General features: G+C 45.9%; 2 protein-coding genes across 5 annotated transcripts in view; both read left to right on the forward strand.

Moving 5' to 3' along the window:
- LOC126108838 (uncharacterized) overlaps positions 1-12,985 on the forward strand; it is a 238,034-nt gene extending 225,049 nt beyond the window's left edge. Inside the window, exons 23-26 of the mRNA XM_049914201.1 lie at positions 7,215-7,344; positions 11,003-12,622; positions 12,827-12,914; positions 12,967-12,985. Coding sequence (XP_049770158.1) covers positions 7,215-7,344; positions 11,003-12,622; positions 12,827-12,914; positions 12,967-12,985 — 1,857 coding nt within the window. The remainder of the gene's footprint in view (positions 1-7,214; positions 7,345-11,002; positions 12,623-12,826; positions 12,915-12,966) is intronic.
- Positions 12,986-16,563: 3,578 nt separating this feature from the next.
- The window catches only part of LOC126108425 (pneumococcal serine-rich repeat protein-like), a 105,394-nt gene continuing 94,213 nt past the window's right edge, over positions 16,564-27,744 (forward strand). For 3 of the 4 annotated variants that reach the window (XM_049913637.1, XM_049913638.1, XM_049913640.1), the window contains exon 1: positions 16,565-20,881. In XM_049913637.1, coding sequence (XP_049769594.1) covers positions 16,708-20,881 — 4,174 coding nt within the window. In that variant the 5' untranslated portion in view covers positions 16,565-16,707. Of the gene's footprint in view, positions 20,882-27,744 lie in introns of all 4 variants that reach the window. The other variant, XM_049913639.1, reaches the window with a different exon arrangement.

Genomic DNA, 27,744 nt, shown 5'->3' on the forward strand with positions numbered 1-27,744 from the left:
GTGTTCCAACATTTCTACGGAATCCAAACTGATCTTCCCCGAGGTCGGCTTCTACCAGTTTTTCCATTCGTCTGTAAAGAATTCGCGTTAGTATTTTGCAGCTGTGACTTATTAAACTGATAGTTCGGTAATTTTCACATCTGTCAACACCTGCTTTCTTTGGGATTGGAATTATTATATTCTTCTTGAAGTCTGAGGGTATTTCGCCTGTCTCATACATCTTGCTCACCAGATGGTAGAGTTTTGTCATGACTGGCTCTCCCGAGGCCAACAGTAGTTCAAATGGAATGTTGTCTACTCCCGGGGCCTTGTTTCGACTCAGGTCTTTCAGTGCTCTGTCAAACTCTTCACGCAGTATCTTATCTCCCATTTCGTCTTCATCTACATCCTCTTCCATTTCCATAATATTGTCCTCAAGTACATCGCCCTTGTATAAACCCTCTATATACTCCTTCCACCTTTCTGCCTTCCCTTCTTTGCTTAGAACTGGGTTGCCATCTGAGCTCTTGATATTCATACAAGTGGTTCTCTTCTCTCCAAAGGTCTCTTTAATTTTCCTGTAGGCAGTATCTATCTTACCCCTAGTGAGACAAGCCTCTACATCCTTACATTTGTCCTCTAGCCATCCCTGCTTAGCCGTTTTGCACTTCCTGTCGATATCATTTTTGAGACGTCTGTATTCCTTTTTGCCTGATTCATTTACTGCACTTTTGTATTTTCTCCTTTCATCAATTAAATTCAATATTTCTTCTGTTACCCAAGGATTTCTATTAGCCCTCGTCTTTTTACCTACTTGATCCTCTGCTGCCTTCACTACTTCATCCCTCAGAGCTACCCATTCTTCTTCTACTGTATTTCTTTCCCCCATTCCTGTCAATTGTTCCCTTATGCTCTCCCTGAAACTCTCTACAACCTCTGGTTCTTTCAGTTTATCCAGGTCCCATCTCCTTAAATTCCCACCTTTTTGCAGTTTCTTCAGTTTCAATCTGCAGTTCATAACCAATAGATTGTGGTCAGAATCCACATCTGCCCCAGGAAATGTCTTACAATTTAAAACCTGGTTCCTAAATCTCTGTCTTACCATTATATAATCTATCTGATACCTACTAGTATCTCCAGGATTCTTCCAGGTATACAACCTTCTTTTATGATTCTTGAACCAAGTGTTGGCTATTATTAAGTTATGCTCTGTGCAAAATTCTACAAGGCGGCTTCCTCTTTCATTCCTTCCCCCCAATCCATATTCACCTACTATGTTTCCTTCTCTCCCTTTTCCTACTGACGAATTCCAGTCACCCATGACTATTAAATTTTCGTCTCCTTTCACTACCTGAATAATTTCTTTTATCTCGTCATACATTTCATCTATTTCTTCATCATCTGCAGAGGTAGTTGGCATATAAACTTGTACTACTGTAGTAGGCATGGGCTTTGTGTCTATCTTGGCCACAATAATGCGTTCACTATGCTGTTTGTAGTAGCTAACCCGCACTCCTATTTTTTTATTCATTATTAAACCTACTCCTGCATTACCCCTATTTGATTTTGTATTTATAACCCTGTAATCATCTGACCAAAAGTCTTGTTCCTCCTGCCACCGAACTTCACTAATTCCCACTATATCTAACTTTAACCTATCCATTTCCCTTTTTAAATTTTCTAACCTACCTGCCCGATTAAGGGATCTGACATTCCACGCTCCGATCCGTAGAACGCCAGTTTTCTTTCTCCTGATAACGACGTCCTCCTGAGTAGTCCCCGCCCGGAGATCCGAATGGGGGACTATTTTACCTCCGGAATATTTTACCCAAGAGGACGCCATCATCATTTAATCATACAGTAGAGCTGCATGTCCTCGGGAAAAATTACGGCTGTAATTTCCCCTTGCTTTCAGCCGTTCGCAGTACCAGCACAGCAAGGCCGTTTTGGTTAATGTTACAAGGCCAGATCAGTCAATCATCCAGACTGTTGCCCCTGCAACTACTGAAAAGGCTGCTGCCCCTCTTCAGGAACCACATGTTTGTCTGGCCTCTCAACAGATACCCCTCCGTTGTGGTTGCACCTACGGTACGGCCATCTGTATCGCTGAGGCACGCAAGCCTCCCCACCAGCGGCAAGGTCCATGGTTCATGGCTAATGGTAGACTATCCTATTTTAATATTGGATAGTCTGCGTCTTGCACTGATAACCGTACTCTTTGTTTTTACTGTGTTTATTTGCATCCTGTATTCCACACAAGCTTCATTAATCTCTTCCAGTTAAATGACAGTGGGGAAAGGCAACAACCTTGTCTAACACCTCGTCCAATGCTGCTTCCTTCTGACATTTCATTTGCATTCCTTATTGTTACTTTCTGATGTATATATAGATTCTGTATCAGTCATCTCTCTTTCCAATCTACTCTTTTCCTCTTCAAAATATCCATCAGCTTGTCAAAAGCCTTTTCTAAATCTATAAAAACAGCAAAGATTTCTCTACCTTTTTCCACATGTCTTTCCCCTATAGATCTTAACAGGCCATTAGCATCTCTTGTTTCTTTCCTCTTCTAAATCGGAACTGCTTCTCTGCAATCTCTCTGTCCAGCTTGCCCATATAGCCTTCTATTCAACACTCTCAGCAACACTTAAGCTGCATGAGACATTAGACTATTGGTCCTATACTCTTCACATTTTTTAGTGTTTCTCTTTTTCTCTATTGGTATCATAACTGTTGCAAGGAATTCCTCAGGCCATTCCCCTTTGTCATATATCTCATTACAGAGTTAGACTATTTCTTTTCTTGGCTTGTTTCCCAGACTCTTCAACAGTTCTGCTGGCAAATCATCAATTCCACACGCCTTGCTATTCTCCATCTCCTTCAGCACCTTTTCTACTTCTGCTTCCAAGGTGGTGAATCCCTTTCCATCTTCCGGGACATGTTGCTCCTCTTCAACCTTAATTTCACTTTATATTTCACCCCCCTTATACAGACATTCCATATATTCTTGCCATCTGTTCAAAACCTCCTGTGGGTCTTCTGCTAAAGTACCATCCGCTCTTTCTATTTCCATGTTATTCCTCTTTCTTTTACGTTCAACAATCTCACTAGCCACTCTATACATCATTTCATACTTTCCCTCTTTCTCCATTTTCTCTATTTCGTTGCATTTCTGTTTCATCCATTTTCCCTTGCTTCTTCAGCTTCTCTTCTTAAGTCATTATTCAGTTTCCTGTACCTCTTTTTGGCTGCTTCAATTTCTACATTTTTCCCCATTCCTAGGTTGTGGTCTGAATTAATATCCGCTCCTGGATAACCTTTGGCATTCTTCAAACAGATCCTAAACCTTTTTTGTATTGGGATGTAGTCCAACTGATATCTTTCCCTGTTCAAATTTGATATCCATGTGTAACGTCTTCCTTTGTGGTGTTCAAATAATGTGTTACCCATTGCTAATGAATTTTCTTTACAGAAACTAATTAGTCAGTCACCTCTCTCATTTCTTATTCCTAATCCAAATTTTCCTACTGTATCTTCATCTCTTCCTTCACCCACCACTGCCTTCCAGTCCCCCATCATGATAATGCAGGCATTTCAATTTTCTTTCTCGATGAGTTCTTGTATTTTCTCATAATATTCTTCCGCTTTCCCATCTCTAAGCTGGCTGGTTGGCATATATACCTGTATTAGAACCAAATCTTTTGAACTACTCTTCAGTCGTATCATCATCAGTCTTCCATCAATATATTGTGCATTGATTACCTTATTTTTCAATTTTATTTCCTATCAGTATTCCTACTCTGTTTTCACCACTCTTGATTTCACCTGAGTAAAAGAGCTTATAATCTCCACTTTCTATCTTCCCATTCTCTCCCCATCTCATTTCACACAAACCAAGGGCATCTAATCTGTTCCTTTTCATCTCCTATTTTGCATTCTCTGGCTTTCCTGCTTGCAGTAGTGTCCTCACATTCCATGTTACAATCCTTATCTTTCCTTCCTTCACTGTCCCTTTCTTCCTCTCAAAGTCGTCTACTCTCAGTGTGTTCCCCTCCCGGAGATCCGAATGAGGGGAAGTTCTAACTCCGGAATCTTTCACATGGAGAGACATACCATATGGTAGTTTCCCCGTTTCTTTCCACATAGGCAGTGGGTTGCCCAGCCTAAAACTCAACCACTCTTTAGGAGTCAGACACAATCTGTAGCTGCCCCTCTGGGGTACAGTCGCTACTTGTACTCTTTTTGTACCAAAGGAGAAAAGGTGCCTCTTCCGCCAGCTTCACTGTTCCGAAAGACTTTTTCTCCACTGTCACTGCAGTTGAGGTCTTGTACATATGACGGGAAAAGGACATGGTGAGGACAGGTTTGGGATGGGAAAGGAGGAGCGATAGGCCATTGTGGGACACACTGTCTGACTCCTCCCCTTTGGCCTGTCCGGCTTATGTGACCCTTCTGGCAGCTAAGCTACCGCCGGCATAGCCCTCCGGATCCAGAGCACTCAAACCTCCTCGCCCACACGTACGGTGCTACATTAAGGCGGTGTCCCCTGAGGAGGCCACAACATGTGGAATCTCTTGAAGTTTAGTAACAGCTGTCTGTTTGAGTAAATAAAGAACCGTGTAAATACACGTGTGCATTTGTGTTCTAGGGAGAGGATACCGGCCACCCAAAACATCCTCTCCTGCGTTTCCTACGATACGAGACTCTACAGTGGTGACGAAGACACTATATTGAACGTGTACAGAGAAGGGCAGCACAAATAGTCACAGGTTTGTTTAATGTGTGGGAGAGTGAAGGAACTGAACTGGAAGACCTTCTGAGATAGACGTAAACTACTGCAAGAAAGTCTATTAACAAAGTTTCGAGAACCGGCTTTAAGTAACGGCTCTACAAATATACTAAAACACCTTACGTATCGCTCACGTAGGGCTTGTGAGGACGATATTAGAATAATTACTGCACGCGCAGAGCAATTCGAACAATTGTTCATCCCACTCTCGGTTCGTGAATGGAACAGGAAGAAACCCTAATAATTGGTACAGTGGTACCCTCTGCCATGCACCTTGCGGTGGTTTGCAGAATATAGACGTAGGTGTAGATCCCGACAGCAGGTCCTTTTGCCTCGAGTACCGCTTTATGGTGCCGAGATTGTGCACTCGACTTCTGTACTGATCGCAACTGACCGTACACTCGTGCACACTTCAATAGGGCTACTGCACGTAGGAAGGAGGGTGCTACAGCACTGACTTAACGGCGCCACCTCAATCTGTAAAGTACGTTATCCACCCTTCACGTCATTAGACTCAAACTTGCTCCATTTCTTACCTCTACCGGACACCTGTTAGTGTGTCCGTCTCTGCCGTAGCGGTAGCTCGCACTCTACTGATGACACTTTTGGTGAGACGTCCGGGGAGGAGCAGCAACATCTCTTCCCCGTAAGCCGAAAACGGAGAAGTAGGAGGGGTCCGGAACGATAGTTGACATTCCGACTCGTCCCGAAGGTGACCTTCCGCGTTTGGGTCGAGACTGGGAAGGCCGGCCTGTTTCGGGAACATTACCGCTGAGAAATTATCACTTCAGAGATGTCCCTGTACGACAGGGTGCACTGTCGTGCCGATACTGACAGTCGTCGTCTCTGAACTGTTCGTCCACTATACGCAGTATATGATCCTGTAAGATGTGTGCGTATCCTTACGCATTTAGTGTTTTCTTAAGTGCGGTAAGGTGACTGCAGCCTAACCACAAAAAACACCCCTGTACCTAAACACCGCCTCCTCCTTATTTCACTGTTGGCACTACAAACGATGCCAGGTAGTCTTCTCTAGGTATTTGCCAAACCTTAACCCTTTTATCAGATTGCCACAGGGAGTAGCACAATTCTCCACTCTGAATCGCCCGTTTCCAGTCGTCCAGCGTCTGGCGGTGTCGACTGAATGTAACCTCGAGCGCCACTCGCCGCCGACTACAGAGACTACAGAAATGTGTGGCTTACGAGGAGCTGTTCGACTGTCGTACTGCATTCTTTTTGTTTTTACTCCCTACGCACAGCCAGTGTGCTAGCTGTACTGCCGGTAACACTTTGGAACTCCCGAGTGATTCCTTCAGATGATTTCGTGTAATTTTTAACAGTCACCCTATGTGGTTGTCAGTCCCTGTCTATCAGTTCGTGATGTGTACCCGGTCTCAGCTTAGCTGCATCTGTCCCCTCGCTTTCCCACTTTGCTTCAGGAACGGTAGACTCGGACAGCTGTAGAAGGGTTGAAATGTCCCCCTTCCCCAGTGGGTTTTTTACTCGGACGATGTGCAGCGCGCGCTCGACATTGGAAGTTGCAGTCCGCCCCCGGTAACTGAGTGGTCAGTGCAACAGTATGTCGATCCTAAGGGCCGGGATTCGATTCCCGGCTGGGTCGGAGGTTTTCTCCGCTCGGGGACTGGGTGATGTGTGGTCCTAATAATCATCATTTAGTCTCCATCGAAGCGCAAGTTGCCGAAGTGGTGTCAAATCGAAAGACTTGCACCCGGCAGACGGTCTACCCGACGGGAGGCCCTAGTCGCACGACATTTACATTTATTTATTGGAAGTCACTGACCTCCCGTTCTGCTGTCGCTGCTTCTCTACTGACAACCTGGTACTCCTCGTCTCCTTTTATACTGGTGGGTGTGGCTCTCGTGACATTTAGTGGTCAGTTCCACATTATGTAGGGGCGTCCGGATATTTTTGATCAGATAGTATATATAGAGAAAAAGCGTAGCATTGTAATCAGTCTCATGATCAAATGGAGGAGTGTTCTAGTCAGATGGCTGGCTTGATGTTTGTATCTTGTGCAAACCTCTTCATATCTGCAAAACCAGTGCATTCGATCGTTTGAACATGCATTCTGTAGTCATTAACAAACTATGAGTACCTCCTCCCCTCCTTGCCCTGCTCAGTCCCTCCAGTTTGCAGGGAGTCACTTCTGTTCCGAGAGAGAGAGAGAGAGAGAGAGAGAGAGAGAGAGAGAGAGAGAGAGAGAATTGTACAGGCATTTGGCATCCCATAGAAAGATGAGTGTAATGAAATAAGGCTTTTTATTGTCTACATAGAAGCCTTTGGCAGAGAGAAGTGAAATTATGTAAATTAATTTCCTGCAACAAACAGTCGTCATCCCCTCTGTAGTATTAAGATACAGTGCATGCGAATAGCTAATTGCACCTTTTCCTTTTTGTCAAAGGTGGTGTTCTAATGACATTCGTTACAGGTCATCGAATCGCCAGAACAGACAGCAGTGGCCTCACTTAAAAGGAAAAACAAAAAACAGGAGCGTCAGCATTGGGCTGCGGCGAGTATCTCTCTGCAGACAAATTCCAATGCACCGGCCGTCACTGCAGGTAAAAAAAAAAAAAAAAAAAAAATACAACGGAGACTTTTGGAAACTCTTCCTAATGTTTTAACAGAAGCACATTTTGTTGGCTCGTGATATTACAAACATCAAAAAATGTTTTGCATTATCCCGGTTCCCAGAGTTCCTGAAGATAGACATTGACTGTGGATATTGTATCACAGACACAGTCCCTTTGACTGTTCAGTGATGTCACTAAACCCACCCAAAGGTGTAAACGACCACGCATGATTAGCGCCTATTAGACGAAGGGGGTCTGCAAACTGATCGGTTCGAGTCATTCCACCAGGAAGGGGGTACACGGCCCCTGTTTGTAATTTGACTGTGCCTAGATCGCCAAGGAAGGGCTCTCAACAACCGAAGTGTCCAGGCGTCTCGGAGTGATCCAGAGTGATGTTATTCGGACATGGAGGAGATACAGAGAGACAGGAACTGTCGATGACATGCCTCGCTCAGGCTGCCCGAGTGCTACTACTGCAGTGGATGACTGCTACCTACGGATTATGGCTCGGAGGAACCCAGACAGCGACCCCACCGTGTCAAATAATGCTTTTCGTGCAGCCCCAGGACGTTGTGTTACGACTCAAACTGTGCGCAATAGGTTGCGCGATGTGCAACTTCACTCCCGATGTCCACGGTGAGTCCATCTTTGCAAGAAAGACACCGTGCGGCGCTGTACAGATGGGCCCAACAACATGCCGAATGGATTGCTCAGAATTGGCATCACATTCTTTTCACTGACGAGTCTCACATATGCCTTCAACCGGACGATCATCGGACACCTGTTTGGAGGCAACCCGGTCAGGCTGAACGCCTTAGACACACTGTCCAGTGAATGCAGTAAGGTGGAGGTTCCCTGCTGTTTTGGGGTGGCGTTATGTGGGGCTGACATACGCCACTGGTGGTCATGGAAGGCGCCATTACAGCTGTACGATACGTCAGTGCCATCCTCTGATGGATAGTGCAACCGTATCCGTAGCATATTGGAAAGGCATTACTCTTCGTGGACGACAATTCGCACTCCCATCGTGCACATCTGCTGAATGACTTCCTTCAGGACATCGCTCGACTAGAGTGGACAGCATGTGCTCCAGACATGAACCCTATCGAACATGCCTGGGATAGATTGAAAAGGGCTATTTATGGACAATGTGACCCACCAACAGGTCTTAGGGACCTATGCTGAATCACTGTTGAGGAGTGGGACAATCTGGACTGACAGTGCCTTGATGAATTTGTGGATGTCGAATACAGGCATGCATCAATGCAAGAGTACGTGTTACGGGGTATTAGAGGTACAGGTGTGTACAGCAATCTGGACTACCACCTCTGAAGGTCTCGCTGTATGTCGGTACAACATGCAATGTGTCATTTTCATTAGCAATAAAAAGGATAGAAATGATGTTTATGTCGATCTCTATTTCAATTTTCTGTGCAGGTTCCAGAACTCTCGGAACCGAGGTGTTGCAAAACTTTTTGATGTTTGTATTACTTCTGTCACAGCGACAGGTAAGTAGTGAACATACATTAACCTCTTTACTCGATACGGCTCAATTTGCAGTTGGCGTTGTATGAGCAGTAGGAATACTGATGCATTGCAATTGGCAGTGTTCCCCTGTTATCTACTGGCTACAAGCAGACGGCAGCGGGTGCATTTGTGGTGTGGCACTTTTGCCACAAGGTGACTCAAGAACTGTATGCTAGTGGAGTGCAGCTACCCTTCTTTTTAAAAGGTTATTCGACAGTGTATTTTGATATCTTATCTATATCTCTATGTAACCGCCGTTGAAATTGCAACGCTTTCTGTGTACTCATTTGCCACCAATTTCTTCAACCTGTCAGTAACATGTTCTTTCAACCTGTTGTCATTTCCATAATGGAAAAAAATTACAATTTGGGGGAAAAAATTTTAATCACTCGGGGACATGTCCAGGCTATGAGGCAGACGTTCAAAAGGTTCTCACTTACTCCTTCATCAACAGAGGAGAATGCAGGGGGTGGGACATCGGGAAGAAGTCCGGTACTGTCGCGTGACAGTCTGCTGTGTTGGTTTTGAACATATACGATCCCTCCTTCTGACATAAAGTCAATGATTAGAATTCTCTACTGATTTTGAAACAGTGTGGCTGTAACGTCTTTGTTTTTGTGAATGATACCGTTCTGTTGACTGGCGCCAGCCGGAGTGGCCGTGCGCTTTTAGGCGCTACAGTCTGGAGCCGTGAGACTGCTATGGTCACAGGTTAGAATCCTCCCTCGGACATGGATGTGTGTGATGTCCTTAGGTTAGTTAGGTTTAAGTAGTTCTCAGTTCTAGGGGCTGATGACCTCAGCTTCAAGTCCCATAGTGCTCAGAACCATTTGAACCATTTTTTTGTTGACTGGCAGTTCGGTTCTGTACTTTTGTGCGAAATCAGAGTCTTGTCACAAGTAACAACAGGTTTCAGAAATCACTCGCCATTCTTGTTATACCGAATGAGCAAATGTCAGTCCAGCTCCCATTCATTGTCTCATGTGTTCATCTGTCAAAAGTCGAGGGACTCTCCTGGAACACCATTTTCTATAGCTCAAATTACTACTAGCAATTTTATTAAGAGCTGATTGCAAAATGTCAGTAAAGCACGGCACCACAGTCCAGAGGTTGTTTGACATCCATCCTGTTGAAATTCTCTTTCTGTCCTCAATTGGAGCTCATCAGCCACAACTGAAAGTGGTCCTATGATTCTTCGTCACAAATATTCGATCAGTCACCATTAAACATGATGCACTACTTTTGAACTGTTCATTAATTATATTTCCATATACTTTGGTTATCTATCTGTAAATTTTGATAGGGTGGACAATTTTTGCATTCAGAAACTGTATTACACTACTAACTCTAACATGGTAAATTTTGCTACATAGCATAGATACATAGTAAATGACCATGCCTGCTTGCTTTTAGTGCCATACTGGCACCAATGATATTATTATTATATTGTTATTATTATTATTATTATTATTATTATTATTATTATGTATTTCACCCCCAGGTAACACAAATGGTATGACCAATTTTGACTTACTACTAAGTCATCATTGCTTGGTCTATTCAAAAAGAAAAGAAATAAGAATTATGTGACCCAAGGCTGTGAAATACATAATATAATAATATCGTGTGCCTGTTTTTTCGCAATGCAGTATGTGGAAGTGATTTCTGTTGCAGGTAAAAAGACAGATTGTGGAATTTATAATCATTGAGCTATTCTTTGGTTACTGCTTTATTATTGAGAATGACTTTCCTGTTATTTTTATTGTTATTTTAAGAACTGAAGAAGAAAATAAAATAAATGCTGCCAAATCTCTTTTCAGTACATTGTTGTTCATTTCCTACTGGTGGTGGAATTTTTAGTAACTTCTGAACTTGTTCACTGCTCTTCATTAACTTGTGTTTCTGTCAGCTCTAGTCTGATTATTTCTCCTTCATCACGACCATTTCTCTTACAACCGACAAATGTATTACATCGAATAATGATCCTGTTTGTGGTAATTGAAGTTAAATGCTTTGTAAGTTTTTTAGATTATGAAAATTGTGTTTCGTAATGGATTCTTGTCCTTGTCTTTACTCAACATTGTATAACTATTTCTGTATACTATTTTTCTGTTTTTAGATCCTGAACCATTAAAAAAGTCGAGCAAGAAAAGTGTGAATGGCAGGAAGGCAGAACATGCCAGACAGGCTAGTCAGGGCTCGGAGGGGTCGGGTTCGGGCACCTCCGAGGGGGAAGAAGACGTGCCTCTGTCCTCACTGCTCAGGACAGTAAAGGAGTCTCGGAAGGTCGGCTATGAAGAGTCGACTGAGGTGCGTCAAGAAAATGTGGAAGGCCAGCTGAATGTCAGTACGGTGGTCAGCTGTACTCCCGATGTCACTCGAGGGAGGTTGCCGCGATCAGGGGGGGAGTGTGCTGCAGCTGCCGAGGAGGCGTGTCACACTTCCAGCCTGACCGAAGTGGAAAAGTGTGCCACAGAATCTGGGGGAATAACAGTGGACTCGGCAGAGGACCACGAGGAGGTTGCGACTGTTTGTAGTGTCGAGAAAAGCTCGAAAGAAGTTGTGGACGTAGTATCCACTGACGTCATTCGGGACTTTCAAATACCCTCAGAGGCTAATGAAGTGTATCGCACATCCTCAGAATCCTCGTCGAGCAAAAGGAAGAGGGCTTCTGAAGAGGACAAGGATGATTGTTTGATTACTGATACTGTTGCTGCTGCTATTTATACTGTAGGGGGAGACGAAGCCAACTCAGTTGCAGATATTCAACCCTTTAAGGTGGCAAGAAAAGATGTGCCGATCGATAGTACCTGTCCGGAGGACGAGAATACGGAATCGTCAATATTAGTGAATGAGAATGCTCAACTCGGATTGGCAGGAAATGTGGAGCGACCTGCGTCTTACGACGGTTCGAGCGAGTTCGAAGAGGGGACCTGTATCGAGGTGTCTGCTGCAGTTCGTCTGTCGGACGAAGTGACATCACGACGTGTGGACACACCTGAAGTCGGTGCAGAGTATGCGAATGTGCCAGAAGTAACCACTGAACTGGCCCGTACTAGTCTCGCACGGGTAACCGCAGAGCAAAACTCTGGCGAAGTTGCAGTTTTGTCACACGGCAGCTTCGAATGTGCGGAGCCGGCAGACACCCTTCAAATTTCAGACGATCAGAGTGTTGTCGATCTTACTCCTGAGGAAATTCAGAATTTACTGCCTCCCTTGCACACCGGCCCTAAAATGGACTCTGTCAAGTTTGGCAACACGCCTCTAGATAGTGAAGATTTGACTGCCTGCTTTAACGCCCCGTCAGAAACTCTGCCCGACCCGGAATTTCTTTTTGCGGACTTACCGGTGCCCGTACATTCGTCGAACACGTGTGACGGTAGTGTGCAGCCAGAGGTAAATGTTGACGGAATCCCAACTGTAGACGGACCCGAAGCGGCGGCGCAGCTGCCAATTACAGACAGACTGCAGCCAGATTTCTCAATCAGTATTCCCGAGTGCGGAGACACGTCAGTGGGCAGTGGAGAGGAAAATGCAGAGGACATTTTGATAGGTGGCTTACTGCCACACGGTGAGGAGGAAGTATCGGAGGTTAACGTAAATATAGCTGGAGGTCTGTCTGTGAAGGAAGTTGAGCCACCGGCAAAAGGTGAAGGGCAGTACGGAGATGAAGAGGAGAGAACATCAGAGAAAAATGACGAGCAGTTTGTATACCACTCGGAGTGTGCAGCCGTCGAAGGTACTTCCCACGAGAGCTGTCCCGACGTTTTGGACAGAGGAGGAGATGAGATTTATGTGGATGAGAAAAGAGGAGAGGAGGAAGGAGTAGCAGTCAATAAGGTGATGAGCAGTAGAGGAGAGCAAATATCTCAGTTACAAGAACAGTTGCCAGCAGCAGAACAGCTAAAGGACAATTGTATAGATGTTACTCTCAATGATTCAGTGGCACTGGTTAATGTTACAAAACGAGAAAAGATTGTCACGACGTGCTCTGCAGAGCTGGACATTTCTGACCCGAGGGACTACCGAGAGCAAGTTTCCCGGACCAGTTCTGACAGTGATAAAAGTCCCGATAAATTGCAGCAGGAAGAGAAAGCTGTAAAGCTGTCTCAACATCGGAAGCAACGCAAGCGGAGGAACAGTGCCAGGGAGAAACTGTTTGCTACAGCTAACAGCAGCGAGGCTCCGAGTGATGGTGGCAGTACGGACGGAAATATGTTTTCAAAAGTAGGAGTCGCATCTGGACCCGCCAGTTCTCCTGCTGTACAGTGCAGAGTGATGGGACAGTCTGACGGTGACTCCTGTGGACATCTGTTCACTGAAAAATTGGGAGAAACTACCGATGAAGTGGGAGTCCTCTGTCCTACACTGTCTGATGATGCGACAAGAGGTGCACTGGAGAAAGACACAAAAACATTCTGTGTGGAGAACTTTCCTATAGGAAATCCAGATTGGGGCTACGAGAACATACTAATGAAGGAACCTCCGTTTAGTGACCCGGCAGATGCCTTTGTAGGAAAGCCTGCGGTTGCGAATCCTCGGGTCGACGTTGTGAATCGGGATGTGGTGCCTCTTGCTGATGGCCCCATTACTAAGGAGTTTGATACCTGCAAACTATTGGTGGGTGTGGAGATGTTACCTGACAGTGTTAGAGATTATAGTACAGGGAGTCATACAGACAAGAAAAATAGAGAAAATAAAGATGACACACAGCTGTCACCGCGACCAGTTGTTGAGACATTTGACAAACTACTCGGGGCGGAGGAGAGTGATTTGCCAGAGATTCAGAAATTAGTCACCGAAAGAGATGACAAAACAATAACTGCAGTAAGTCCATTAGCTCCTTTTGACAGTAAGGCTGTTAACTTACGTCCTGAACACACAACTGTTGCTCGAGAGGGAACAGATGTTAGTTCTGACAACAGAGTGGGTGACATTGCCGAGATTTGGACGCGAGATGCTGCCGTGCCGGGAAAAGTGGCGGCCTTGGGGAAAGGTGGATGTTCGTTTGAAGTCGAGTGCAGCACTAAAATTTGGGAGAATGGAGATCTGCGGCCAATTTGTAAGCAGGTGTCAGGGAAAGTCGAAATCGATGTCGGTCGTGGGACCCCGGCACCTCCTAGCAGTCCATACGGTGTAGCGAGTCTGGAGCTCGGAGAGGAGAATGTTCGGCATCTGCAGAATACCGAAGCTCCTAATATGTTCGAGCAGAGAGGGGATGATAATATATTGGGAAAGATTGCCGAAGAAGCATTGCAGACAGATAGTCACGGAGCTGCATTGACCGAATGTGAGACTGTCTTTTGTGAGCAGAGTGAAAGGCAAAATGAGGACGCAGATTTCAAATTGAGCGACGAGGCACGGGAGCTACAGGACCGAGAGCAGTCTATTCTCACAACTGACGACACACTCGGAGCCTTTTCCAAGCTTTACGAGGTGCCAGGCGAGAGTAGCGACTTCGCAGCAGACACTCGGTTCGCGAAGGTGACGAACGAAGTATCCGATACGAGTGAGCTCTCGCCGTCGATAGTACGCTCTGCGACTGGAGAGATACTTCCAACTGAGGAGTTCGTGAGAAAGGAATCGGATCCTGTCACTGACGAGAGGTCACAAAAGGGGAAGCGCAAGAAGAGAAACAGAGAGAGGAGCAGAGTGTCGGTGGCTGCGGAGAGCGCAGACAGCACAGTTGCAATAAAGGGAGACGATTCTTCCCGTATCTTAGAAAGGGACGATTATTCGGTGACCCCAGAAATCGATCTGCCCGTAATGAGAGGCACGTTTGCCACAGAAAGAAGTCTGGCCAAATGTGAAGGAGGTCAAGAAAATATAGCTGGTATGAGCAACCATCCTGCAGAGTGTGTAGTTGGAAATACGTGCCTGCCAGAGACAGTGTCAAAATCTGAGGGGATCCCAGAGATACTGGATGTTATACCTAATATTTCAGTGCATGGGAATGTCGGAAGAGTACAGAGTCCTAGCTCAGAGCTGGAGGTTCAGAATTTCTCAAAGCAGACCAAAGATGGGAAAGGAAGCAAAACCAAACGTGAGTGCAGCAAAGAGGAATTCATTTTGCAGCCGACAGTGGAGATAGAGGGTACAGAAACAGACGAACTGTCCACGGAACGTATAGGAAGAAGTGAGGGTGACCGTGTAATACCTGCTCATTCTCAGAATTCGACTGTAGAAGTTGTCGATGAAGTGGTACCGTCCACTATCGGTGAAGAGGATGCGGCAGGGCGAGTGACTGCTATATTGCAGATGGAAGACGATGAAAGTAATGATACTGTGAATGAGAGAGAGAATAAAGAGCCCGAGGGGAGCCAGCATCTAGAGGAGGAGGAAAAGGTGTGCGAGGTCGGAATACTACCACCACCGGTAGAATCTGGTCACAGTGGCACAGAATCTGGTCGCAGTGGCCTGTGCCACGTCAAGGATGCCGTAGAGGAGATGCAAGTTCCAGAAGTGAAGACAGACACAGAGTTTGCTGTAACGAATCTCAGTTCTACAGTGTCAGAAATTTTGGACGATAGTGAAATCACTCGTTCCAAACTGCAGGAATCTCAGCAGCCTACCGTCAAAGTGTCTCTGTATTTCAGTGGCTCAGGGGCAGACAGCAGAAAATTGGCGGTCGGCAGTGCGGAAGAGAACGTCGCAGTCGAGCCGACGAATGACCCTACGGTTGAGCTCTCCAAGCTAGACGAAATGCTCAACAGAATAGTACTACCCACAGTGCCGACAAAGGAAGTGCCCACTGAAATGGATCAGGCCAGATGCAGTTTGGACAGTTTGCTCAGAATCGTTACAGACGGAGAATCGCGTACTGACGAAAAGGTCGGAAAACGGGAGCAGGGCGATATGCCGTCAGATGCGTGTCCGGCAACGGGAGAGAGTACCGTGCTGCGAGGGGACATCGGAGAAGGACTCACGTCGACACACGTACTCGGCCACGTGGTCGGATCCGAGGAGGAGGATGACAGAGTTGCGGAGCTCGAAGTGCGTCCTGCCGAACCTGTCGAAGTTGAACAGAATCGTACTCGTTTAGGAGACAATGACGAAGACGAAAAAACTGCTCTCAGTGGGCTGCTCCTTTCGTTGGCATCACCTGAGAAATTCTCAGAATTTCGTGTCGACGCTGTGGAGAGGAGGCACCGTCACCGCCACCACCACCGGGAGAAAAAAAGTGGCAAGGAGTCGAAAGATGACAGGGTAGAAAATGTGTCGGAAGTAGAGGACTCCAACAGGTTACAAGCAGAGATATTACAGAGGTTGACCAGTGCTAGAAACCATCACAGGAGTGGCAAAAAGAACCACCACAAGCACGACAAATACAGAACACAACACGAGGCTCGAGAGTGGTCAGTTCCCGCAGAGCCGGATCCCTCGGAAAGTCAGTGTACTGCCGAGTCTGATAAAAGAAATGACTTCCACATTCCCAAAATCAAATCCTATAGGAGTAATCACGGACCGAGCACACCACCTGGGGAACCTTCCTGTGAAGCGTTTAGTCCGGTACAGTCAGAGTTTGATGCTCCTAGGGCTGAAGGACCACGGGAGGCACTCGGTGACACTAAGGACGCCGAGACTGAAAACAGTCCGACTGCATTTGCACCGTCCACCCTCGAATTGCCGAATAGGGGAAACAAGAAGACTATTCCCATTCCGAGGAAGAAGGAAAACCGCAAACACCACTCGGAGTCACCCACAGACGAAGTACTCTCAGATTCTTGTAGTAAATACGATATAGTTAATCCTAGACTGAAAGAACACAGGGCAGACGAGGGGGACACCTTTCTGGAAGAGTACGTGTACAAATCGTCTACCAGGATGCACAGCCTCAGTTCCTTCGGCAGAGGAGATCTGTTCAACCAGTCGAGGAAAGAATACCGGAGGGAACACGGGAAGGCCCCGAGAGACGAAGGTACGCCTTTGGCGGAAGATGTGGGAGCTTCGGTCACTTGCAGCACCAGACAGGAAAATGGAAAAGGCCAGAGAAGTAGTCCCCTACAAAATTATCGACACGAAACTGTCCACCCGTTGCAACTTCTTTTGGATGCTGCTAGTAGGGCTGACGAAAATGGCTTTCTCAGTTCTTGTGACAGAATCTCCGGCACAGACCCAAATTCTCCGAGTTACCTGGACACTAATTTGGACAAGAGGAAGTGCCAGGATGGCGATTTTACTAGTTCGGAGATCGATTCGATCGGCACGAGCGGTAACCTCGGGACTGTGAAAAACCCCGACAGCCCTGTACGTGCCGATGTATACTCCACAGAGCAGCAGAAAAAATCTTACAGTGACGCTCTGGGCTTCCCGTCGAGAGTCAACGGACGGAGAGATACGCACAAGCATTCAAAGAAATCACACAGAAAAGACAGGCTGAAGGAACACACGTCGAAAGTTGTAGACGGTATCAGAAATAAATTTGACAAAAAAGAGAGTCGCCGTGAGGAAAACAGTGTACGCATCTCTGCAAAGTACGGCCCTTCGACTGATATCGTAAGCACAATTTCGAGATCCACAGTTAATCGTCTCGACGATCGAGTGGCAGGTGACGTCGGAGGTTTAAATCACAAATTTTCTTCGCGGTACGAGTTCCGAGATGACGATTCTGTCAGGCAAACTAAAAAAGAATTTGACACCACCTTTCCGTGTAGTATTCCAGCAGACACATCCAGAACCCAAGTTGGAAAGAATTACCAGAATCTCGATATGCAGTCAAAGGGTGCAGCTCGAGAATATCCGAACGGAGATAACGACGTACTGTCGGTTCCCGACGAGGTACGGAGTCCACCACGGAAACGCCACCGTGATGAAACTCAGACGGCAGTCGGCAAGAAGCACTCCGTATGCGACGATAAATCCGAATACGTGTCTCGTGAGCGTGTGGAAGTGGCAGAGGCTCACGGGGCATCTAAAAGATCCCACCGGGTCGAGAAGAGTTTCAGAGAGCACCACCGGCATCACAAAAAGCACAAGTGTGCTGCAGAACGAGGAACCCACAATCAGAGCCCGACTTCACTGAAAGGTCACAGGAGGGAACACCACAAACACCACCGGCACCGCCACCGCCACCACCACCGCCACCACAGGAAAGAGGGAGAGACGGTCGAGCCGAACAGTGTGGTAGCTAACAGTGCCGAATCTGAAGACCCGTCAAATAAATACGACAGACGGCAGGAAGTAGATACCACTGTCGAAGAAATAGGTACGGTACAGTCCGAAGAGCGAGTGGAACAGATCGATGTAGGTGCAGCACCTACGGAAAAGTGTGACCGGCAAGTGACGGTAGACACTATTTTGTCAGACAGTGGAGTCGTGTCCATCCCCGTCGAGATACTAGTCTCGGGTGACGACGCCGACAGTAGCCCGAGGCGCCACGAAGAAAAACGTGTCCGCGAAGAACTGGAGGACATGTTGCAGGTTCTGGAAGGTAGTGCCCGTAAAGGAGACCGCCGAGAAACTGCCGAAGCTGTAACTTCGGAGCAGGTTGCGGGGTTCGGTGGAGAGTTCGGAATATTTCCCCTCGGAGACTCGGCGGGTCAGCAGGACGTTACGGGATCGGGAGAACCCGTCGGGATCGGTGCCGGTCTGGCGTTAGCCTCGCCTCCGCCACCGTTGCTACAGCGACAGCTACAGCAGACTTCCAGTGCCGGCGAGCTGACGGAGGACGAGATCATCGAAATCCTCTCCGAAGTGGAAGGGAACAGTGCGGTAAGGGAACCGTCACCACTGGTCACTCCGAAGAAAGACTTCCCCAGGAAGCAGCTGTCGGAGGTCGAGCAGGTACGGCCGTCAGTCGAGCCGCGGGCGCCGCCAGAGGTCCTGTCGGATGCCGAAGACGATCTCCCACTGTCACTGTCGGTGTGCCTCGGCAGCTTACCGCAGACGACTCCCGCTGTGGACGGAGACGTTCCCGTCGCCCGTTTCGGACCGGCCACTCCGACAGGCCCCCCCGTGCTACAGCCGTGCACTGTAGACGGACTGAATGGTGAACAGGTGTTGCCTCTGCTGCCTGCAGAACCGGCACCGACACCGCCTCGGCCTGACGTTAGAGGAGAAGACTGCAATTTAGACGAGAAACTGGGTCCGCCGACACTGGATTTGATAGCTGCACCTCGTGCCGAGGAGGTGGTGCCCGTTAAAGAGGAGGAACCTTTCAGTGAAATACCCGTGTTGTCTCCGGCACCGGCTGTGACAGAGAAGGAAATACTGGACATCGACAGGAAGAATAAACACGAGAAGAGATCGAGGCGACACTCGGAGTGTGGCGAAAAGCAGAAGCACGTCGTGCCACCCATCTCGATAAAGATTACGTTACCGATCGCCGATATTGCCGATCCCCCCGCCGGTGCAGTTAAATCGCAGAAGAAAAAGGAACGTAAAAAGCACAAGAAGAAGGAAAACGTGCTTCAAAATTTTGCTTCGGATAATGCTACCTGTGTTTGTGAAATGCCTGAGGTGGTCGAAGAGTCTGGTGAATTAATTCAGAAGGTCGAGATGACAGAAGACGCTGTAGAGGAGATGCCACCCGTACGCCTACCGGAGGTGCTAGACGTGGCGTGCACCGACTCTCGAGTCCTCGGTAGTGACGAACATTTCGATCGGAGCGGAGAGACCGTGTGTGATTCGACTGCAGCAGCAGGGGAAGGAGAAACTGTCACAGAGACGCCACGTGTCGAACCCCGATCGGAACCGGATGCAGAGGCAGATCGCCAGGACACTACCAAGTCTCCTAAGAAGAAGCAGTCCAAGAGCCCCCAGAAGCGCAGGAAAGACGCGCGTGCCTCACAGAACACGGAAGATGCGGACGAGGCTCTGGCACGCACCATATCTGCCCCTAGGCCTCGCCGACTGGCGAAAGAGGTCGCTTTGAAGGAAGTGCGCAACCACTTCCTGATAGACGGACAATTGGAGGCTCTAATCGGAGCCAATGTCGAGGACGAGTTGTCGTTGCTTGCCGTCGACAGTGCACTTTTTGGAGTTACCGACCGACCTGAACCGTCTGGGGACAAGAACAAGCAGGATAATACCGGTTCCGGGCAAGGGGATGCAGAAGCCGACGCACCTGTGAAAGCTGTACGTCCCACCGTCGCTCCGACTGAGTGTGTCGCAGCCGACAGGCGCAATCCCACAGCTACCCGCACTGTGTCATCGTCGGTCACCGATCGGCGCGGGAGGAGGAAAGCCAGGGCTGACATCTCGAAGACGAATTGTGTTACCGAAGGTGAGGACACAAAAAGCAGTAACAGAGAAATGGTCGGCCGAGATGTCAAATCGGAGAAGGCGACAGGCGAGTTGACGGGGGATAAGATAAGTGAGCTGCAAAAGGTGACGGACGGAGCCGAAGAGCAGTTGCCTTCTACACCTCTGAAGCGAGCCTGCAGTTCTCCCGGAAAGAGCCCCGAACCGAAGAAGAAGGTGAGGAGAGTCAAGGCAAAATCTGGAGTCGTGCCGATCACTAAGTTGGAGATTCTGCCGAGTGCACGAGATGTAGTGCCTGCTGTGAAAACTGTCAAAGCAGAATCGCAGGCAGCAGTTCCGAATGCAGACAAACCGAAGATATCTCTCGGAGACAAAAAAGTTGAGGATAATTGTGAGACAGAGTGCAAGGTGACACCGGAGGTGACGAACGAAGTGTACGTATCCCCCAAAGAATCCCCCACGTCCCCGACCCTCCCGAAAGTGCCGCATACGGACGACAGGAGTTTCCGCTCGTTAACTGTGAGGGAGAAGCGATCGACTCGCTGCAACCTGTCGTACGAGGAGATGTACACGTCTTCCGACGTGACGAGTGAGACGGACAATAGTCAGGAGCTTCCTGCAGAGGCGGGAACCGGCCGTGTTCCGGGTAGCAGCCAGGCAGCGCTGCCGTTCCCGCCGAGAGCGAGCAGTGATGACAGCGACGAGTCGGACGACAGCGACGGTGACGACAAGCAGAGGAAGCGGAAAGGATCCAAGAAGAAGGTGACCACACCGGAAGGTGGCACTTCTGTTTCAGGTGGGCCGATGTTTTAATTAAGTAGACAGTTAGCAGCTTTAAAATTAAAGCCAGTTTAAAGGACGCCACATTATATCTGCCGAGAAACCCAGCCACTGTTTGATATTTATAACAGATTAACAGTTCGTTTTATAATTGTAATCTGATGAGAAACAAAATGTTCCAAATCTCCATTGGCAAGAAACAGTAAATTGTTCCAAAATGCCCTCAGTTTAGCAGTGGACCGTGGTTGTAAAGCGTATCTTAGTCAGTGAGCCTTGGTACCTTTACAATGCCATCAGTACTGATAAAAGAAACAAGTGTTTCAAATTTTATTGAAAATAGATTTTATCATTATAAATTTAATATAATTAACAGCCATTGAATATGAGAAACATATAAACTTTAGTATTTCAGTTTTGCGATTGGATTTTTACTTTCATACTTCTAGAGAATCAGTTCGTTCCCTGGATTGATATCTGCCACTAAAACATTCGGAGCACTACAAGCAGTGTCTCCAACACCTGATGTATTCTCTTGAGGAGAAACAAAGAATTGAGCAGTGTCATATTACCAAATATGTCAGCACCAAAGACGGGTGTAGGTTTGATGAATTGTGGCAAACAGCAAGACTGTTTAAACCTCAAACGTCCACTATAATTCCAGAATTCAACCTGATTACATTATAAGTACAGAATAAACAACATGTACAACATCTCTAGTTTCAAGAGGAGAAAATTATGGAAATAATTGTCAGCCAATTGAGTCACCTGACTGACTCTACACTGCCCAGTACAGATTGACAAATGTTTGTCTCCAAGATTTCAGTAACAAGTCCGACAAGACATATACTAGATAATGGTATGTATCAGACTGCATACGCAACAGCCACAAAATCTGGGTACTCACAAAGGAAACCCTTATGTAAAAATGGAGCATTACTGTACTGCCCCAAAGGAAATGCGACAGAATCGCTGTTGTTCTTGATATACATAAATGATTTGACGGATAGAGTGGGCAGCAGTCTGCACTTTCCGGTTGACGAGTCAGCGGTGTACAGTAAGATGTTGAAGTTGAGTGACTGTAGGAGGATACGAGATGACTTAGACAAAATTCCGTGCTGCTCTTGTTGTTGTTGTTGTGGTCTTCAGTCCTGAGACTGGTTTGATGCAGCTCTCCATTCTACTCTATCCAGTGCAAGCTTCTTCATCTCCCAGCATCTACTGCAACCTACATTCTTTTGAATCTGCTTAGTGTATTCATCTCTTGATCTCCCTCTATGATTTTTACTCTCCACGCTGCCCTCCAATGCTAAATTTGTGATCCCTTGATGCCTCAGAACATGTCCTACCAACCGATCCCTTCTTCTAGTCAAGTTGTGCCACAAACTTCTCTTCTCCCCAATCCTATTCAATACCTCCACATTAGTTACATGATCTACCCACCTTATCTTCAGCATTCTTCTGTAGCACCACATTTCGAAAGCTTGTATTCTCTTCTTGTCCAAACTAGTTATCGTCCATGTTTCACTTCCATACATGGCTACACTCCGTGTAAATACTTTCAGAAACGACTTCCTGACACTTAAATCTATACTCGATGTTAACAGATTTCTCTTCTTCAGAAACACTTTCCTTGCCATTGCCAGTCTACATTTTATATCCTCTCTACTTCGATCATCATCAGTTGTTTTACTCCCTAAATAGCAAAACACCTTCACTACTTTAAGTGTCTCATTTCCTAATCTAATTCCCTCAGCGTCACCCAATTTAATTTGACTACATTCCATTATCCTCGTTTTACTTTTGTTGATGTTCATCTTATATCCTCCTTTCAAGACACTGTCCATTCCGTTCAACTGCTCTTCCAAGTCCTTTGCTGTCTCTGACAGAATTACAATGTCATCGGCAAACCTCAAAGTTTTTACTTCTTCTCCATGAATTTTAATACCTACTCCGAATTTTTCTTTTGTTTCCTTTACTTCTGGCTGAATATACAGATTGAATAACATCGGGGAGAGGCTACAACCCTGTCTCACTCCTTTCCCAACCACTGCTTCCCTTTCATGCCCCTCGACTCTTATAACTGCCATCTGGTTTCTGTACAAATTGTAAATAGCCTTTCACTCCCTGTATTTTATCCCTGCCACCTTCAGAATTTGAAAGAGAGTATTCCAGTTAACATTGTCAAAAGCTTTCTCTAAGTCTACAAATGCTAGAAACGTAGGTTTGCCTTTCCTTAATCTATCTTCTAAGATAAATCGTAGAGTCAGTATTGCCTCACGTCTTCGAATATTTCTACGGAATCCAAACTGATCTTCCCCGAGGTCCGCTTCTACCAGTTTTTCTATTCGTCTGTAAAGAATTCGCGTTAGTATTTTGCAGCTGTGACTTATTAAACTGATAGTTTGGCAATTTTCACATCTGTCAACACCTGCTTTCTTTGGGATTGGAATTATTATATTCTTCTCGAAGTCTGAGGGTATTTCGCCTGTCTCATACGTCTTGCACACCAGATGGTAGAGTTTTGTCATGACTGGCTTTCCCAAGGCCGTCAGTAGTTCTAATGGAATGTTGTCTACTCCTGGGGCCTTGTTTCGACTCAGGTCTTTAAGTGTTCTGTCAAACTCCTCACGCAGTATGTTATCTCCCATTTTGTCTTCATCTACATCCTCTTCCATTTCCATAATATTGTCCTCAAGTACATCGCCCTTGTATAGATCCTCTATATACTCCTTCCACCTTTCTGCTTTCCCGTCTTTGCTTAGAACTGGGTTGCCATCTGAGCTCTTGATATTCATACAAGTGGTCTTCTTCTCTCTAAAGGTCTCTTTAATTATCCTGTAGGCAGTATCTATCTTACCCCTAGTGAGATAAGCCTCTACATCCTTACATTTGTCCTCTAGCCATCCCTGCTTAGCCATTTTGCACTTCCTGTCGATCTCATTTTTAAGACGTTTGTATTCCTTTTTACCTGCTTCATTTACTGCATTTTTATATTTTCTCCTTTCATGAATTTCGTGCTAGTGTGATGAATGTCGGCTAGTGCTAAATGTAGAAAAATATAAGTTATTTTGTATGAGTAGGAAAAACAAACCCGTAATATTCTTATGCAGCACTAGTAGCAGTCTGCTCAACACAGTCACGTAGTTCAAATATCTCGGTGAAACGTTGGAAAGCGATACGAAATGGAACGGACGTGCGAGTTCTGTGGTAGAGGAGGCGAATGGTTAACTTTGGCAGAATTTTAGGAAAGTATGGTTCATTTGTAAAGGAGACCACGTATAGGACATTGGTGTGACCTATTCTCGAATACTACTAGAGTGTTTGGGATCTGTACCAGATCGGGTTAAAGGACGACATCAAAGCAGTTCAGACGTGGGCTACTAGATTTGTTACTGACGGGTTTGAACGACATCCGAGTATTGTGGAGGTTCTTCGGGAATTCGAATGGGAATCCCTGGAGAGAAGGTGATGTTCTTTTTCAGGAACACTATTGAGAAAATTTAGGGAACCAGCATTGGAAGCTGAGTGCAGAACGATTCTACTGTTGCCAACATACATTGCGCATAAAGACAGGGAAGATAAGATACGAGAAATTAGTGCCCGTACAGAGCCACAGACACAATCGTTTTCCTCCCGCTCTGTTTGCAAGCGGAACAGGAAAGGAAATGACTAGTAGTTGTTCAGAGTACCGTAATTGCTGTACAGTGGCTTGCGGAGTATCTGTGTAAATGTGTATGTATTGACTCGTGAGGTGGGCATAGCAGTCCCTTCTTATGGGATGCTTTGTTTGTTAATGAAATCGGATACTGAGTGTTCATTAAAAGTAATTCAGACAAAGCGTGTGCCATTGTGTCAACTCGTGTGAAGAATTACATTCGGTGATTACGGAAGTGCCGTAATCTTAATGCACATCAAAGGAAAGTGACAAGGAAGAGCCGTGCAATAATATATGTGCCCTGATTTGTAATAAATTTTATGCTCCAGATTTTGAGAAAATTCCTCGAGATGTGGGGGTCTGTTGTGCCATTACCGCCAATTTGCAATGTGGTGGTGCCATGGATACTGAATGTTTTCGTGATAGGTATCAGCCCGTAGAATGCGATGGTTCTCTTGAAGTATAAAAGTAAATCATCCTATCAGAAATTGAAGTATTACAATTTGTTACTCATTTCAACTCCTGTTAAATATAGAACATTGTATACAATTTGTAATGATAAATTTATTTTTAATAAGATTTGAAATGTGTGTCTCTTTTGTCAGTATTGATGCGACATATTGTCGTGGGAGGAGGGGGGGGGGGGGGGGGGGGGGAAGAAAGCCACCTATTCAGCCATCTTCAGGTGGGACTTTAGCACTGAAGATCGCTAGTTCACCTCACTAACTTTATACCAGAAATTTCCACAGACACATACGTGCAAAGGCAGCTGCTACACGAGCCACCTCTGTAAAGTTTTGTATTCTCTTCAAATATTGCTCCGACTGTGACGGGTAGGCGCACATGTAACAGTGATACGACGTGTGCACACTCTGTCGGAATCTAAAATTCTGATGTCAGAATTAATAAAGTCAGCTGTTGCTAGATGTGTCATTATTCATAAAAAGTTCTCTTCTGTAAAAATTAAAGAAATCGCCGGGTACCTCGCCTTATCCAGTTGAAAGCCACCATTGTGAGTAATAAGAGCTTCCACCAAACGTATTTCCACCATTCCTTAATAACTGAATCCGAGAAGGACCTCGCCAACACCATTTCCATTGCAGAGCAGTCCATGGAATGTCCCGTGAAGACACAGCACTCGACTGTGGTTGACTTGCCGGTCTGTGAAAGGCGAGTACGGCTATTGTGTTTGACACGTCTTTCAAGCACTGTGCGAGTTATCTTACCGTTGTAAGCTTTGCCACACTGAGAGATATTGTGTAGATTCCAGAACTCCACAATCCCAGATCTACCTTTGCCATGCCGAGAAGAGCTAAAGTAGTTGTAGGTGCACAGAAGGTTGCTTTTGACATAATGTTTCCTCCAGATCCTACTTAATTTTGACAATATATTGTCGAGATAGGGGGGAATGTGACAGAGGTCGTTCGTGTAGCGGCTGCCTTTGTACGTGTCTCTCTGTGCCAATTTTCATTATGAAGTTAGAGATGTCAACTAACAATCTCCAACGCAAAATGATCACCTGAGGATAGCTGAATGGCTGTCGGCAGAAATATTGTTACGAGAAGTTGACGTTACGTGGCTGGGATCCCGAAACTTCACAGAATACACTTTATGCTAGGAAAATTTCGAAAATGGTGATGCGTGTTGTGTTTTCCTCCTATCTGTTGATATAACTGTTCAGATTTAATTGTGATTAATTATCTGTGACAAATTTAATAAGAAAATGTTAGTGGAAGTGCAGTTAGAATGCCTATCTCCTACGCATTCGACACTTGACAAATTTCTGTTGATTTAACATTCTGCAACAATGATACAATCTGCTCGAGAAAAAGCTTTACATCGGATCGTACATCTTACCTTATTTTTTGCTCTGAGTGATTGACAGAGATGTGCTTTTTGTGTTTTTCTGTTCTCTGGCCTGTGTTCCAGTGAAATGAGTTGAGAATTGTTCCTGGGTTTGTCTCTGTTCAAGTTATTAATGTGCAGTCAGACGTAATTCTTGCATCTGCTGCCTCTTCTACTCATTCAATTTACATTATGAAATGAATTGTTAATGCTTCCTAGAAATTTCCAACCTCTCTCACATATGGTCTGTGTATGATAAATAAGTAAAAGACCAAAATAATTGTCCAGTGTCTGCAGAGAGTTTTCTGTTTCTGTTATACTGCAATCTTTGAACATCTACAAAAGTATTACAACCCAAATAAAGTTACGGTACTTTATTCAAGATCTGTAAAGCGCCATTGAGGGAAAGGTGGCGTGTATGAGATTATTACGTGTCGATGATACAAATTTCTGGGACGGTGGAGAGGAGTAAATGTATAAATTTAAGATAAGGGTCCCTGGTGCGGAAACAACAGAGTCGAAAGTTATAAGTGAAAATTGTTACGATATCTCTCACAGTAGACCTCTTCTATTGCAAGCTCTTTGCTTTCCGTACTGTGGGAGGAAGTAGCATGGACCAAAACAAGGGGGGGAGGGGGGGGGGGGAAATCACTTAACACGGGCTCGAAATTGTGTGCCGTAAGAGCTATGAGGACTTCTTCAGTAGAAGAGATGAGTTTCACAGTAGCAAAGATGAAAAAGTTTTTGTACCTCCATGTTAAATGGACATTTGGTACGGTGTGTGGGAGAGCGTACTTCTGCCGCCTCTGCACTGCCTTCTTGCTTACGCCCCACCCACACTCCCCTTTCTCTGTACCGTTCATAAATGGTGCACACAGGACGAGCCTCAGTATGAGCTGTAATTTCTTGGATTTTTCAAGAGAGGTCTTTTGTGGGATGAGACGAATGTGAGATTAAGTAATAGATCTCTTGAGATCGAGATTGGAAAATACACTTCTGGAATTTTGATAGCAAACCTCTCTCTGATGCACAGAGCCCCTCTTGTAGTGCAAATTACTGTAGTTTGACAAACTTCTCTACTATGCCCTTATGCTTATTGACATGCTATTAGTCTTTGTATCTTCTGTATCTAACAAGAGTCCCAGATTGACGAACAGTATGTGAGAATCGAACAAAGAAGTGTTTTTTGAGCTGTTTCCATTGTGGGTGAATTCCATTACCTATTGCTTCGTGCAGTGAATCTCTGTACTGCTTCTGATTTTCATACAACCAGTTTGATGTGGTTGGTCGTACCATATGAGGTTTGCTCTGGGTGGGTAGTCCCACATAGTTCAGTTGTTACTATATTCGGTGAGTGAGTGCCGATGTGGATAGATTAC

This window comes from Schistocerca cancellata, chromosome 11 (assembly GCF_023864275.1).
Source record: "Schistocerca cancellata isolate TAMUIC-IGC-003103 chromosome 11, iqSchCanc2.1, whole genome shotgun sequence".
Classification (NCBI taxonomy): Eukaryota; Metazoa; Arthropoda; class Insecta; order Orthoptera; family Acrididae; genus Schistocerca; species Schistocerca cancellata.